General features: G+C 44.1%; 1 protein-coding gene across 2 annotated transcripts; it reads right to left on the bottom strand.

The window, feature by feature from the left end:
- Window positions 1-752: 752 nt before the first annotated feature.
- On the bottom strand, window positions 753-11,643 carry fgf13b (fibroblast growth factor 13b). 2 transcript variants are annotated; one of them, XM_076102128.1, is made up of 5 exons: window positions 11,613-11,643; window positions 7,068-7,178; window positions 4,662-4,765; window positions 3,301-3,499; window positions 753-892 (listed from the first exon to the last, which is right to left on the bottom strand). In XM_076102128.1, the coding sequence occupies exons 1-5, from the start codon at window positions 11,641-11,643 to the stop codon at window positions 753-755; spliced, it is 585 nt and encodes a 194-aa protein (XP_075958243.1). The 2 variants fall into 2 exon arrangements, with proteins under 2 accessions (XP_075958243.1, XP_075958242.1); XM_076102127.1 differs by lacking the exon at window positions 11,613-11,643 and adding an exon at window positions 7,779-7,974.
- Between the last annotated feature and the right edge of the window lie 4,980 nt (window positions 11,644-16,623).

The raw sequence follows: 16,623 nt of genomic DNA, 5'->3' as shown, positions 1-16,623 counted from the left end.
ACCGCGTGTACTTGACCACTCACAAACGCAAACAAACACACACACACACACACTTGCTTGCCCACACACACACACACACATCACTCCTACTGCAAGCACGGCGTGTATTTGACCAAACGCAAACAAACACACACACACACACGCACTTGCATGCAAACAAAGGATCAGTCCTCATAAGTGTACAAGGAATACGTTTGTCATTTTAAAAATATGACTTAACCCCATGAGCTCTGTGTAAACATAGCATATGGTAGAATAGATAAAGACTTCCTTCCTTCCTTTGTCCCTCACCTAACTTTCTTGCCACTTTCCTTTTCGCTGCAGTAACTTAGTTAATACTTGGACTCTTTGGTTCTCTGTAACAGTCTGTTTATCTGACTATGTGACTGACTGACTCTCTCTACCGTCTCTCGTCTTCCTCCCATCTCCGTCCCTCGTTGTCTCTGGTTATGATACAGCAGGAAGAGCAGTCAAGAGCAGAGATTCATAGGTCCCGTCCCGTCCCTCTGCAGACCAGAGCAGCAGAGCCGGACGGCTTGATTGTCCTTGATTTATTTACATCACAGCCAGTCACAGTGGGCTCCGTTAAGTGGAAGAACACATTCCTGTCGTCCGTCATTTTAGTCCTCGCCTCCTCCTACCCCTCACCAGCCGGATGTGTGGGCATGTCGGCCTGAGATCTGTGTGTGTGTGTGTGTGCGTGCGTGCGTGTGTCTTCTGTGGGTCTATGTGTGTGTGTGAGGGGTGGGGGGCTAGGATAAGTCATTGTTGCTGGGCGACTTCCCTCCGCCGTTAAGTAGGGCCGAAGCGCTGCGACTCTTGGTCGGTGTGCCGCTACCTGACCGTGAGAGTTCTGTCAGGTCGTGGAGGGAGGGCTCCCGATACATGGCCACTGCACACAGACACAGAGGAGACAAGAAGCATTCATTAAATGGACATCTAAGACATCGCTCATGTTTGATATGCACGCCTTGTTCAGGCAGTCATCCCCTGCACAACGGGCACGTAGAAAACTGAAAGGTTTGCTTTCTTGAAAGTTTAATTAATTCTGGTTTTACAATAAGTTCTGACTTAACTGCCAAAAGGGGAATTCATGCAATGCTCAGCTGTAATGCAATGATCCATAAAAATAGAAGTAATGATGATCTCTAGTCTTCAATCATAAACAAACAGCTATTGTTTTTATTACCTTTTTTTCCCCCCAAAACTGCAATATTCTTTCTATTTTTGCCCACATGGAGACAGTAGAAACAGACTGTAATGCATTAATGACATATATTGCTTTTAGCGTGTTAGAAACACAGTTGCCTATTTACACACCCAGCAGGTACAGAGCAGCATTAGCATTCATTTGGAGTCGTGTTTGTGTCCAATATTCACTCTCCTCTTAGCTTCGTTTCGCTCTCCACTTACCTCTGAGGGAAATGACTTTGCATTTTTTTCACTTAAGGTTCCCTCGTCTCAAAGTCAATGGCTTTTTTTTTGAGTGGGTTTTGGATTAGATGCCTGAAATAAGGTCTGTAAATACCCCTCTTTTAAGCTTTTACACGTCTTAAAAGAGGGCGTTGCTAAGAAGTGGCTAAATGAGACTACAAAACATTAATCACATGTAACACTAGTCCGCCTTGAGCTTGGTGGTGGTGACGTGAAGTCATGCGACCGTAGTAATTTATATAGAATAACGTGAGCTTTTTACTTCTGCCGATTGCATTTTTGCCTAAGAATCATAAACTTGTGTTCGCCACAGACCTTTTTTTTTTCTGTAATAATCCAAATCCAATGGAAAAATCCCATCGGCTTTTTGTCGAGGGGAACCAGGGCGATGCTAACGTCCGTGTTGGCCTGCGAAAATACGTCACCCCTGCATCCCTGTATGCTCCACTGTGTTCACCAGCTAGACGCCATCTTTGTCTGTCTGCTGTTTGGTGCTGGGCAGGTAGCATGTTCCCTGAAAACAGCTGCCTTTCACAGTAGTGGAAGTAGTCATTGTTGATATAAAACGATTGATTAAAGCCGATCTTTATTTTTCTCTCTCATTCAGTTTTTTGTTCTTTGCTCTATTTCCAAAAGTATTTGACACAGGGCATTTCACTGCACATACATATCTACACGTGTCTAGAGGGGTTCTGTTGGAAAAAGACAATGTCACGTATTCCCATGCACCAATCAGACTAGAGGCACATGACAACCGGAGACAAAGTTTAGCGACTATCCTGACCAGCAGTCGGTCACTCGGCTGGGGACGGGAGACGACCTTGTTTTTTTACGCGTTTCAATGAGTCGGTCACTGCAAGATCTCCCATCACCCCTGCATGATTAGACAGTCTGTTGCACCTGTGCCCCCATATAGATTTCACCTGCCACACTAATCTCCACTGCCAGCGCAAATATAACCTACATAGTTAATGGTTCCTGCAGCTGCCATGTAGACGCCACAGCTTTTCAATGTTAAATTTCATAAACGATAATTAGGGATGTGTTTCCCGCTACGTTGCTTGTTGCTTATTTAATCATAGTTATTTAAAGGTCCCTTCCTGATGTTTTATGGGGCAGATTTTTATTTCTTCCATAAATAACGGTGAATTAATTAAAGTCAATCATTTTAGTTTGGATCAAACCGGAGCTTTATTATCCGTCTCACGGTATGTTTTAATTGCTTCACTCTTGCCGTCAAAGAACGTCACAACATCCGACTGGTCGGCTGAATGGTCAAAGACAAAGCGACCGTGAGGGATTTCTTTTAGATTTGTTTTAGTGCTGGAAATCCATTTATCTTTATTTAGTTCAGTCAGTGAGGCTTACTGCTAATTTACTGCAACTTCATTGTCATCGTAGCGAATATGGGAATTTAACTCAAACAGACCTTGTGTGATATGGAACCTTCGATATGTTGCATTTATGTATTAATATTGAAGCTTGAGATAAAAAGAAAGCATGGTTTCAGTTTCTACTGGAAGTTATTATATCATTTTATCTTCCTTTACTTTTGTATGTGCAGCAAATGGAGGTTTTAACGCTACGTTTGATTCAGCCTGTTATAAAGCAGTAAACATGCATTTATATGTGCCAGCGTTGGTGTGACACACATTTGTCTTTCCATTCATGGTAACTGAAGTTCTCTGAAGCAGATTACAAAACTGAAACGATGAGTTGATTAGTCGATTAGACGAATGACAGAAAATGTATCTGCAATAATCATAATAATTATATTAGTTTGTCATTTTCCCAAGAAAAAATATAACTTAGGTCTGTTGTTGCTTGCGAGACGTTGTGTGTTTTAGTGCAGCTTGCTTCCTTTACCTTTGAGTGGTTTCGGTATGAAATGTGCGGCGGCCTTGTTCTTCTTGACGTGGTTTCCCTTCATGATTCCTCCCTCCTTGTTGAGTCCGAGGTACCAGGCCCGACCCGAGGCCTGCTGCCGGTACAGCATGGAGGAGTAGGTGACGTAGTAGTTCTCAAACACCGACTCCTTGAACTTACACTCGGGGGTAAAATGTTCCTGAGGGGAAAGCGTGTCAGACATTAGAACAAATCATGAAAGAAAGAAGACAAGTAGGTGATGAAGTAGACATGGAGAGGTGAGGAATGAGTTTGTAACGGCAACTCCACCAAAACAAATGTTAAATCATTGCCATCAGTGTATTCATCCATCAGTTGGTCCGCTGTTTGAATCATTATCTCGGCCGGGCGATAGTCTCCTTGAACAAACTGCACCAATTTAGGAAAACTGACATTTGCATTTCCTTATTCCTGCATCTCCATAGCAACCGGCTACTCCCTTGAATACCAACCAGCCCACTGAGAGGAAGATGGAGCTCAGGCTGCCGGAGGGAACGAAAGAGTGCTCTTTCTCTCTGCCACCCGTTAATGAATTTTAAACCAGCTTTGTGTGGTTATGATCTTGTGAAATGGATTCAGTGCAAACAGACGTGTGTGCTTTGTGTGTACGCATGTATAAATAGTTTGTGTATTCAACATCAGGTGAGAAGATGAAGCGAGTGATATGAGTGTTACGGCCGACGTCAAGCCTCCAGGACTGGACGTGATGGGCCAGATATTGTGGCGGTATAAGTGCGTGTTATTGTTGTCGATTTTTTTTTCTTTCTGTTCTTGCATTCACACCGCCCACTATCCCCGCTCGGGAGCTAAAGTGAGGCACTTAGAGCACTGCGCTGCAGCCAACACTGCCTTCTGACCGGTGTGAGGAAAGACATGCACAGTGGGGGATGTATGTGTAAATCTCGCTGGGAGGAACGGCATGAAAACAAATCTCAGGATCTGTGTGTGTGTGTGTGTGAATGGACAAAACGTAATCTTCCTATCAAAGAGTGGCCGCAGGGAGATAAACAAAGGCAGGCTGGTGGATGATCTGAAATCAATCCTGTGAAGCCACGATATCAGTAGATAGAGAAGAGTTTCACACACTGGATTATGAAACCCAGTGGCGGCTGACTCACAAGGCAATGCTGTAGTTAAAGTATTGATGTGATGATGGGATGATAATGAGACGGGTCACACTTAGAGCTGCTGATTCATCACTCAACCTGACCCAAAGAGGAGATTTCAGTCCCCCATGGTCTGTAATGATGATGGTGATGGTGGTGTGTGTGTGTGTGTGTGTGTGTGTGTGTGTGTGTGTCTGTGAGAGCGTGGTGACCTACAGAGGTGTAGAGAAAGCCTTCGTTGTTCATTGCCAGATAGAGTTTGGTTTGGACGCCCTGGATGGCCACCACACGAAGCCCCACTGGGATCAGGTTGAACACAGCTATGAATGCAAACATTAATCCACACACACACACATACACGCACACACACACGACAAACAAACACACACAGAAAACAAACGAGCAGTCACAAAGTGAACACAGGGGGAAACTGAGAGAGAAAAAATCCTCATCAATATGGAAGCATCTGGTCTGACGACACCTCCATTTTGCCTCAGAGAAGCTATTTGACAAGGTCAGTGAGGCGCTAAGGCCGCTGAATTACACTAACGATTTAGCGGCCGGCAATAAAATGTGAAAAGATGTTAGATTCTGCAAAAAGGCACGTCGCAAATCAGGGTGTAGAAAACATTTAGCAGTGCAATGACCAGTTTAAAGCTATTTGTTACTCTTACAAATGAAAATAGTCCTACTGGAGCTACAACTAAGGGTTATTTCCACTCGCAGCTAATCTGTCGACTGTGTTTCATATCAATGGATTCATCATTTAGCCAATGAAATATCAGAAGATAGTAAATAAATGACCCAATGACACCTTCAATGGCAATGTTTTTATTTGTCATTGAAAATGTCAGCCCCTATTAGCACAGCCAAAGTGATAGAATCAAATATAAAAAGCCCAAGATGTCCGTCGTGACGCAATGTTGAGCTGATTGGGTTCCTCACTCGTCAGTGATGGTGACATTAAAGCACAGATTGTCTGATCTGATTTAAATGTATTTCCAGGCATGTCAGATGAGCAGATAAAGAATCTACTTCGGTAACAAATTAGTATAGATTTAATAATCATATTACACACTTTGGGTGATATTCTTTGTTTCATATTATTTGTTGTTGTTTTCTCCGTTTGTGCGCAATCGGGCACAAGCAAAGCGTGTTTTATGTTTCCACAGTAACAGCTCTGTAGCAGGGAACATAATTATCCCGGGACGTTTGATGAGCCAGGCCCTCGTATAATTACACTCATTTAGCCAAACCATGTTCTCTATAATGACTGCGGTTATATGGAGACGTGGATTACATGGATTACCCATTGAAACCCGGTCACGGTCGACTGATTTCACGCGGGTGGGCATTTACTTGATGTGTCCACCTTGCAATCATCTAATTAAAGAACAGGCCTCCTCTGTAGCCGTGTCTCTCTCTCTCTCTCTCGCTCTCTCTTTCTTGTACACACAACAGTTGGTGGCCCGGGAAGTACAGCAGAGATTAATGCGGGATGCTGGCAACACCAACTGTGCACGAGAAGGAGAGGGATCACCGTCTGAACCACAGCAGCAGAATTCAATTAGCCGTAGCAATGACACATTGTCGCCCGTGTGTGTGTGTGTGTGTTTAAGTGAGAAAGTGTGTTCTCTGGATCTCTTCAAGTATCTTTTGCAGTGTGCATCCTGTGGATATTTAATCTATTTCTTTAACCAGGTAACATTTAACACAGATCGATTGCCGGGATACCATCTGACAGTTGGAGGATAAAGCGGCCACCGGTTTCCCAATTAAATGAACACCTGACATGTTGCTGAGTGACTGTCTGGGATAAATTCACACATCGGACCGATTTCCACAGAATGGAGTGTAGGCCTATCATTAAATTGGATTTAGACTGGTTTTGGGTGATAACACCAAAGTGGGTATATGGGAATTTAACTCAAACAGACCTTGTGTGATATGGAACCTTCGATATGTTGCATTTATGTATTAATATTGAAGCTTGAGATAAAAAGAAAGCATGGTTTCAGTTTCTACTGGAAGTTATTATATCATTTTATCTTCCTTTACTTTTGTATGTGCAGCAAATGGAGGTTTTAACACTACGTTTGATTCAGCCTGTTATAAAGCAGTAAACATGCATTTATATGTGCCAGCGTTGGTGTGACACACATTTGTCTTTCCATTCATGGTAACTGAAGTTCTCTGAAGCAGATTACAAAACTGAAACAATGAGTTGATTAGTCGATTAGACGAATGACAGAAAATGTATCTGCAATAATCATAATAATTATATTAGTTTGTCATTTTCCCAAGAAAAAATATTAAACATTTGCTGGTTTTAGTTTCTAAAATGTGATGATTTATTGCTTTGCTTTGTCATATGTGATATTGAATAGAATAGATTTGGGTTTTAAGACTTGGCCTCTGGGAGATTATGATCCCCATTTTTGATTTTCTTCTGACCAAACGCCAAAACAATGCATCAATTAGTGGAAAGTTATCAGATTAATCCTCAATGAAAAGACTGGTTGCAGCCCAAGTAGATTTTTTAAATAGAAAGCAAATTAAGAATCATTTAAAAAGTGGACGTCTACTCTTTTCTGCAAGTCCAAAGGCCAGAGTTGGACTCACCATAAGTGCTGTCTTCATCCTTGGTTCCATCAATGGTGCCGTCAGGCTGCATCTGCAGCTGGAAGCCCTGGCGACTGGAAAGCCTGGTCACAATGCCCTTTAACTGGGGCTCTGAGAGGAGCAGAGCAGAGGAGACACATTAACTGCATCAAACTGCCATTTGATCAAATGGATCAAATCCAGCAATCACCAAGAAGCTGGAAGTATCAGGAGGAGAATTAGCTGATTGTTCTTCCAATCAGTGGGCTTTGAGGGCCCAATGTCGATCCCTGACCATTGTACAATGTGGCGCACATGCACACAAATCTCCCCCCCCCCCCCCCCCCCCCCAAAAAAAAATGTTGACAGCTCCAACGTGATAACAGGAGTATAGCTCAAGGGCTGCCTAAAGTGGGATCCTGTTTAAATGAGCTCTCCGCCCGCTATCGCAGAGACGCACGCTGCTACAACACTTTGCTGCGGGACAACACAAAGTTGTTCACGTGTGATGTTTGTGGTGTCACGCAACAGGACTGATCCCTGAACCAGGAGGACATGATGAATGATGAAGGGATGAAGGACCAGCCTCAGTGATGAGAGAAAATGGTGTTGGTTGGTGTTGATGATGGTAATGATGATGATGCTGGTGAAGATGGTTGAGGTGGTGATGGTGGTGCAGCTCGTGGCTTCCCCACTTTTCTCTCCCCCCCCCCCCCCCCCCCCCCCTCAGACCTGGTGGTCGCTTTTTCTTCCGTTTCTTCCTCGATCCAAACAATTTGACACGCGAGAACACGTTCAGCTTGCTCGGCTTTTCGTTTGTGCCTTTGCTGTTGATCGGGCTGCCGGTGCCGCGGCAAGCATTCGCCTTCTCCCGTGCCTGCCGCTTCTGGCGGATCAGGGAGCTCGCGATAGCCGCTGCCCGGGACATATTCCTCCGATAGAGTGAAACAAGGCTGCGCGTCCCGGTTGGGAAGAATGGGGGGTGTTCGCGAATAAGGAGGTGGGGGTGTGTAGGGTGCGGGGAGGTTGTCTACACCACCCACGGCTCAGTTCGCATCACGAACCGGCCGCTGCAGTCTCGTGATTTAAAAAAGTGTCCGGAATCCTCCATCGGTGCGTCCGGGCGCTTCATGGTCAACAATTCCAATAATCTGCCAGTGAGCAGTAATGACGCCGCCTCACGTCCCCCGATGGGTCCGAGTGGCAAAATCCGTCTTGATTTCCCCCCCACACACACCTCAGGTGTCCCGAGAGAGCGTGGAGGAAGAGGGATCCAGTCCGGGTCCAAGTGGCGAATCAACAGCTTATAAACTGGTGCGAACAGCACCGGGGGTTAATGTTAAAGGATCACTGCAGCTGCGGCTTCCACTGCTGCTGCTCTGCACCGCTCCCCGGCGACGCGACGCTCCTCGACGCTGTCCGTGACAGAAATGCAGCAACCGGAATGTTTGTCAATGAAACGGCTCGGAGGGAAAGAGATCAAGATGCATGCAGCCGTGCCGTTCATAAAACTGCTGCAGCCCTGCCCGCCCCGAGGAACGAGGAAGGGGGGTGGTGGTGGTGGTGGGGTGCATGTGTACGTGTTCTATGTGTGCGTGTGTGCGTGTGTCCGTGTGTGGAGGGGGTCGGAGGGTTGTGATGAGGGCCGTTTGGGCCGCTCCTCCTCATAGGGCACCTGTAGCCCTGAACCCCACGTGGCATGATATTTACATGTTACCCTGAATCCTGGTGTGTGTGTGTGTGGGGGGGGGGGGGGGGGGGGGGGGGGGGGGAGCCGAGTGGGGAATGTAATAAAGGAGGAGTGAGAAAAAATAAACAGTGAAATGAAAGGGAGAGAGCAGACTGGCAGGTGAATTAATGGGAGGAGGACTAATGGAAAAGGGGGGCGCAAGGGAGAAAATTAGATATTGAGTTTGGAGAGTGAGAGAGAGAGAGAGAGAGAGCGCGAGAGAGGGAGAAGCTTGTACACAACCTATAAATGGATTGTGAAAATAGAAAGATGAATGAAGGAGAGGAGGAATTATGAAAATAAGCAAAGGGAGTGAGAGATGTACACTATTGAGTGTGTGAGGCTGGAGGAAGAGGAAAGGAGATGCATGCAGAGGCATGAAGAGTTAGAGTTCAATATGAGGAGGAAAGACAAGAGAAATGCAAGTGAAGGGACAATAATGGAAGGTCGAGAGACACCTGGTGTGTGTGTGTGTGTGTGTGTGTGTCTGTGAGACAGAGAGAGAAAGTGGGAAGAGGAGGGGCTCTCATCTTATTTTGGTGCAGAGGTTCACCACTGCTGAAAGGCTGCAGCGTGCAAGAAGGAGGCGAGTAACGGAGACGGCTCTTCATTTCGGATGAGCCGTGTCTTTTCTTTTCTCCTGAGTCCCATTTGCATTCGCACCAGAGCGGACGCACACACATGTACCGCAGCAAAACGGCCAAATCATGCACGTCGACTGGCCGCAGGCGAGCCTTCCTGAGAAAACAGACACTGTCAGAGGCAGATACACTTGCGGTGGCAACTGCCAACTTCCAACGGGTCTTGAGGGAGAAGGGGTTGCGGACAAAGAGCCGACTGACTCGCAGTGGAGGTCGACCTGTGGCACCCGGCGCCGAGCAGCAGGCAGAGCCAATGCATGCTGTTCACCGGTGGAAAATCGATGGCTGGAAAGCAAGAGGATGTGATGAGCAGTAAATTACATGACTGAAGTGGACATCTCAGTATAGCCCACAGTGAGAACAAGCCTGTGTCTGGAGGAGAAAGTGATGGACTGTGGATAGAAACTGGGGTCAGGACTTGGTCACTGAAGTGGAGCCTCTATAGCCTGTCCTTGACTGAAGGAGTTAAACATACACCCGTTGCCTTCTGGTTAGGTAAGACCCTTGTAAATGTACGGTTAAATATAGTTTCGGTGTTTATCGCACAGCTCAACCCACTCCCTGAGAGAGACGGCGCTTTTAGCCACAAAATATTTCATAAGCAGTCTGCGATGTCATCAAAAACATCAGAATTTGAAAGCAAACGTGTACAACCATGAAGTGACTGAAAGCGAAGCCTTCATCTTTCATGTATGAGCTCCTTGCTTTTAAAAAACACATCATGTGCCCCTAAAAGCAAAAGCAGCAAAGACCAGAGGTAACACAATGTGACAATACGAGCTGCAGGGCGAACAAACCAGAAACAAGGTGCCTTCGAAGAACATAGTCACCACAGTTTATCAGGCTTTAGCCTTAAATCAGCACAATAACAAAATCAAATGTTACAGAGAGTACGTGAATCAATAAGCAAATCAGTGGAAACAAATTTGCAAACAAATAACACAGAGGGAAGAATTACTAATTGATTTGTTCTCAGGATTAGAAAATATCCCAGCATGAATACATGGCTGCAAATAAATAGCATAGATTAATTAAGCTTTATATAGACTGTTGCATTTACACAATCAAATGAAGATAAGGGATCTGAAAGATACATTTGAGCTGGTCTTTGGTTGGTAGCTCTGTAGCCCACAGAAGTAGATTTTGACAAAAAGAGGTTGGAGAAGAGGGAGTTAATCCCGACAGAGAAAACCACACAGCAAATATCCAGAGAGAGTGTGTGTGGTTCTCTGTCTAACCATAAATGCCAGTTAGAGTATGATCAGAAACCCAGCAGCATGCGGCAGTATTCATAATGAAGATAAACACGTTGAGGCCTTTAGAAGGTCGACAAAGACAGCAGTGAACAGTGTGATGCACGTGTACAACGTATCCGTTGAATATCTCTGAAATTGACGTGCTTTCCTTTAACCTGAATCATTTTTGGGACGTTTGATGTGAGTTTTGCTTGATTTGATTTCGGTAGACGATGAGAGAAACCGCCCTGCAGGCTGACATGGATTTTGATAATAACAGGATTTGTGCTATAGGAGCCGAGACTTTTGATTCAGGGTCTCTGATGGGTTTTTTTTAGCATTCCCCAACTGACACTTCTGTCAAGTGTTGTGATATTTTAAAAGTTGGAGTTGTGAAATCTGCCTCGTGAGCGTGGAGGACACCGATAGGCCGACAAGTGTAGGATCTCAATTCCTGAAATGCTTTGAAATCGTTCTCAAGGATGCAAAAGATACATCAGAATAATGCTAAGAGCCTAAATTACAAGGCCATACATTATGAATGGGTGTACATGAGGCTAATCAAACGGTCCAGCAGTCCCTCTGAGTAGCAGGGCGCGCCTGGTGCTGCTTTCAGCACCACGGACAGCGCTTCAAGTTTTAACTGAGTTAAAATCACATTGTACCAAAATGATCGACTCATTTCAAATACAACTTTATAAAATAGAACATTTAATATTTTGAGAACAAGTTAAGGTTGAAAACGACCTGTTTAAGTATCATCAACAAAAGCACCGAGGCAGCATTTCAGAAAAGTCCCTTCGGAGACTTCCGTTGACCTCAACGCAACTATATGTTTATCCCTTTTCCCCTAGAAAAGTATATTCCCAAATGGCCGAGTTATGCTCCTTCTTTTGTAGCAGGATAGCTCAGCCGGGTCAAATCTCGTTATTCCAAATCGTTCCCCCCCCCCCGGTCCTACCTGAGGTCGATCGGCGGAGAGGGAAACTCATGCTGCGCCCGTGGAGCTCCGGAGCCTTGTGCTCATGGCTTTTCGCACTTCCTGCTGTGCGCTGCTCCACGAAAAAAGAGGAGGAATTACCGAAGTTCAAGCCAGAGAATTCTCCACGGCATTGGATCCATTAAGGCCGCGCGCATGGCGTTGACGGGAGATCATTACAGAACATTAGAGGCCATTAAGCCGTTGGAACCGGTCATCAATGATTCATCTCAAGGCCTCGCTGATCTGGCACAATAAGAGAGGGAGGCAGCCAGCAGGCCGTTCCCAAATCCAAGGCTCTATCGAGGAAGTGTATGTGTAGGTGTGTGTGTGTGTGTAAACCTCTCAGTAGCCTCTAACTTTAACCAGGTAGCCTGCACTCACTGAGGCCAATACTATTTACCAAAAAAACTAATCATAACAGCCATGTATTTCTCCTTACTGGATACGTTTTTACTTTTTAATTCAGACTGCTACACTGTCGGTGTCACTGTGCTCTATAATGTCAGCTGGGAAACTCAGTTTAGCACTGCAATTTAAGAGTTTGAGTTTTACTACTCCATTGAGTGTGATTTAGCTTCAATGAAGAGCTTGATGAGATGCTACAGATAATATAAGATGCTTTCATGTTGAAATACTATGATTAAGGGGACACAAAGGGGTAAACATGCATGTTAAGGCTCTAATCACAAACAAATACACGTTTAAATCCAAGGATTATTTTTTTTAAATAGACAAACTTGCACAGCATGCACTCAAATACACAGAAATACACGCACCTAAAGGCGTTGTACTGTATCTCTCAGAGGGTCTGTGGGCTACCCTCAATGAATGCACACCCTCATAGCACATTACTGTATGTATAGTAACCACACTCAGAGCAATGCCGCCAGTCCAGGATCACACACAGAGTCTACACGGCCACCCATAACTCTGCATTATCAGCCCATTACATTGTTGTGCTGTTACAGTGCTTCCTGTGAAGCAGCCTGTTAAAACACAACAGCGTCCACATTACTGAGACGGTACACAAAGCATCACAGATCGCAGAGTGTCCGCTGCTGCGTATGCTGCAGTACAGGAGCCTATAAAAGCCATTGAAGGCAGTAAAGCAGGATGTTGCTGAGAAATATGCACACTCAGCAACTTGGAAAAGTCAAACGAGTAGAAAAAGAAACATCCAAGTTATCTGAGAAAAAACATCTGTGAAGGTAATGTGCTTTTCATGCAGATATTCCAAATCTCACTATGCGGTGGCCTCCTGTGATGAGGAAATAACTCCGTTGGATCAAGCAGAGGGATTTGCTGGGTCACTGTGGGCCTGTGGTCAGATTTTGTTTTCTTGAGTTGTCTCAAATGAAACGGAAATACCATTCTAGCTTTGAACAAACACACCACGTCTCCCAAAATAGCTTTGTAGCCTTGGCCTGAAATACAAAACCACAAAGATGCCAGCGGGAACGTTTAGGCAAAGGTTCCTAAGCCAACAGCCTGGGCAGGGAGCCAGCATCCAATCACTGGAGTCTAGTCACAAAAACCGCAATGGAGTTCCCCTTAAGGTTTGGGAGAGCATTAGCTGTCTTTTACTGATTCACATTATCAGCCACTAGATGGCGCCATATGATCAGATAACAGAAAAAGGGAGGTGTGTGTGTGTGTGTGTGTGTGTGTGTGTGTGTGTGTGTGTGTGTGTGTGTGTGTGTGTGTGTGTGTAAAAGGGGGGGAGCCCCAGAATAAAATCTGTTTATCTTCCTTACTCTCATGTGCACCACACAGTCTGCAACCCTTGATATCTGAATGTCTTATTAATCTTATTAAAGGGCCTGATCGCTGCCGTACTACTGTGACTACTATCTCTTCTTTTCATAATAATAACGGGCTTGTTTTACTGCCACACATATATATTTGATATTATAGTAAAGAATAGAAAAAAGGATGGGCATTTTAAAAAGTTGATCAGGCTTCGGCTGACTAATGGCCAAACTATGGAGAACACGTTCTGTTGCATTGGGAGCTTCATCACGTCACATTTCTATTTTTATCCACACTCTTCAAATTGCCAGCCCCAGTTTATGACGGCCCCTCATCTACCGTAGCATAAAGGCAGCACAAATGGTGGCGCTTCAACTAAGGGATAACATAGATGCCATTAAATGCTGGCATCACACATTGTACTCCCAAATGATAGCACAGTAGCCACAAAGAGCCATTTTTGCTCTCCTCGTGATTACGAAATCAACCAATGAAACTATTTTTGAGGCGATAACGTTAATTGTGGGCATGAAGGTGATATGAAAGTTGTCCCTGTTGTAATGATATAATGGAAAATGTAATCTTTTCAGGATCTAAATAGAATTTTAAAACAAAACTGAGTCATGATTGTGATATGATTAATCATGTAAGAATTAAAAACAAATCTAAGATCATATAGCCTCATTAGTGGCTCTTTTAGGCTGCATTATAGCAACAATAGTGCTTTGAGTTAAATGCAAAGATCAGCATTCTAGCTCGCAAGTGCAATTGTAACATGCTGAGGTTTAGCAGGTATAACGTTGAGCATGCTCAACATCTTACTCTAGTTTACTAACATTTACTAATTAGCACTAAACACAAAGAACAGTTGAGGCTGATGAGGATGCCATTGCTTTTGCTGGTAATTGGTCATAAACAAAAGTAACCAAAAACAAATTGAAACTTTGACCTCGTGATGCTGTCGGGGTATCACCGGAGCTGGTACATTACAAGTATTGTTCTCGTAATGTGCTCGTGGTGCATTATTTCTAGACGACGTGCAGACATCACTACATCACAGTCAGGTGTGGTTCAGTGATGTCTTGGATGGGCCTTAATTGCAGTGCAATGTTGACCTCCGCTGCCATATTGCTGGGTCACAATCTGGGTTAATTAACAATAGTGTCTCTATGAATCCTCTCCTGCTGCCTATGTGGGAGTCCACACTCTCACACACACACACACACACACAAACGCACACGCACATTAATCCACATTTATAAGCCTAATCTCTTTAAGAACAAGATGTTAATGAGTTCTTGTTCTACCCAAACTTAATCCTTAACGCCACTATTATTATATAAAGAACAGTACAAGGTGACATATAATGCTGCATGTCCGTCCACCCGAGGTGGAGTGGGTTATTGATGAAGATATTTAAGGGGAAAAGTACATCGGACATGACGTGTTTCTGTGATAAGAGTGAACATTGCTGCTGTCTTTTGACTCTGTTACGTCGTGCTGCTTACTGTTCATGTGCTGTGATGCATGAAACGCACTAGCGCTTCATCAAACACTGCTTTACTTAAGATGTTCAGTTTTATTGAGACTGCTATGTGGTGAGGTAGTGCTGGGTGGCATTATACTGGAAGGTCTCATATTTGGTTCCACAACGTTTAGTGTCACACGGGCAGAATTTATTATGGGACTGTGGTATTGGAATCCATTCCAGTGTGCAGAGGTTATCGTGGCGCTGGTCTCTCAGTGGATATGTCATCTTTTAAAGCACCCTTCCTACTTATTGGCTTGCTTTTATCGCTTTTTTTCTTTTTATTGGTGTGTTTGCTTTGTATCCTTCAAAGATGCTTTATGAGTTAAAGCTACCATAAATAAGGTTTATTACTATTCTGTCAGCCGTCGTTCGTTTCAGTTCAACACTCTGTTGCTATAGCAACCCCTAATGGCACAGTACCATAGCGGCTGGAGTTTAATTGACATTGTTACATCGTGCCTTTTCTCAGGTCTGCGACCGGGACAATGTTTGTGTTCATTCGTAATTTGTTATCTTAGTTTTTCTGTGATAAGTATAGTGACAAGCTAGCCCCATTTGGCACTAGAAACAAGGACGCAGCTGTGAGATGCTCGTTTGTTGTGGGCGGGCGGGTGGATGGGTCCAATTAATTAACGATCTCATCGTTCAGCCAGGAGGCCGCTGTCCGTTCCCCGTGTGAAACGAGAAGTCAACGTTGATTTATTAGTCACATAACTTGTGTACTCCAGTAACGGCAGTCCCGTAGTTATTTTAACCCAAACGACGAAATTTTCCTAAACTTAACTAATTAGTTTTGTTGCCTAAACCTAACTTAGTATTTCACGATCTTTTCCTAAACCGAACCAAGAAGTTTTGTTGCCTAAACCTGTTTTTTTTCTGTAAAAACTGAAGTTTATTTTAAAAAGACCTTACACATTTAACTAGCGGTAATTCACACGTGTTGCTGGCTTTAGGAGAATGCATATGAGGATATGATGTTTGAAGTGCGGAATGGGCTTATTGTGGCCCCTTGTGGCTATTAGGGGAAACGCGTCCACTGCAGCTGTCACCACCCGTCAAGGACCAGTGGATGTTCTCCTCCCTCCGGCCTCAGTTGGCAGTGAAAAGCTCATTAGAAAACCACAATTAAAGTATTTTCAGACCAAACGCAAATCATTTGTGCACATCGATTTCAGTGCAGATTTTTTTTTTTACCTGCGGCTGTTTGGATTTCTACCAAATTCAGATGCCGATAAAAACAAGCTAACCAATAAAATGACCACGTGATCAATAGATTGTCTCTGAACTTAATGTCACAATTCTGTTCTCACACGTCACACAACAATATGGATGTCGATTGACTGATCAATGTGGTCTCACAAAATAGCATCATTTCATTTTCAAGGTTTTCACATTTTTCAGTCGAGACCAACTGCTGACTTCAAACTTTATCATAAGTGTGTTTAGCTCGCTGCATGCACTGTGAACCTCACAAAGTGAGGGCAGAACACATGAATAAACTAACTAATTATTGGAAAGACAGAAACATCAATTACGATTTTAGATTTTTGATAAAAGAATAGAAATATTGTTTATAGAATAATAAAGAATATTCTTAATAGCCTAATTGATTGATTGGGCTTTTAGGCTACATTATGACGAAAATCCCTGCACGCTCCATCTGCTTTCTTTTTTTTGTGAATGAGCGGGTCTCGTGCATCGGTTACACGG

This window comes from Anarhichas minor, unplaced genomic scaffold (assembly GCF_050575085.1).
Source record: "Anarhichas minor isolate MPS153535 unplaced genomic scaffold, ASM5057508v1 ptg000027l, whole genome shotgun sequence".
Taxonomy (NCBI): Eukaryota; Metazoa; Chordata; class Actinopteri; order Perciformes; family Anarhichadidae; genus Anarhichas; species Anarhichas minor.
This window is presented reverse-complemented; position numbering and strand designations above follow the sequence as displayed.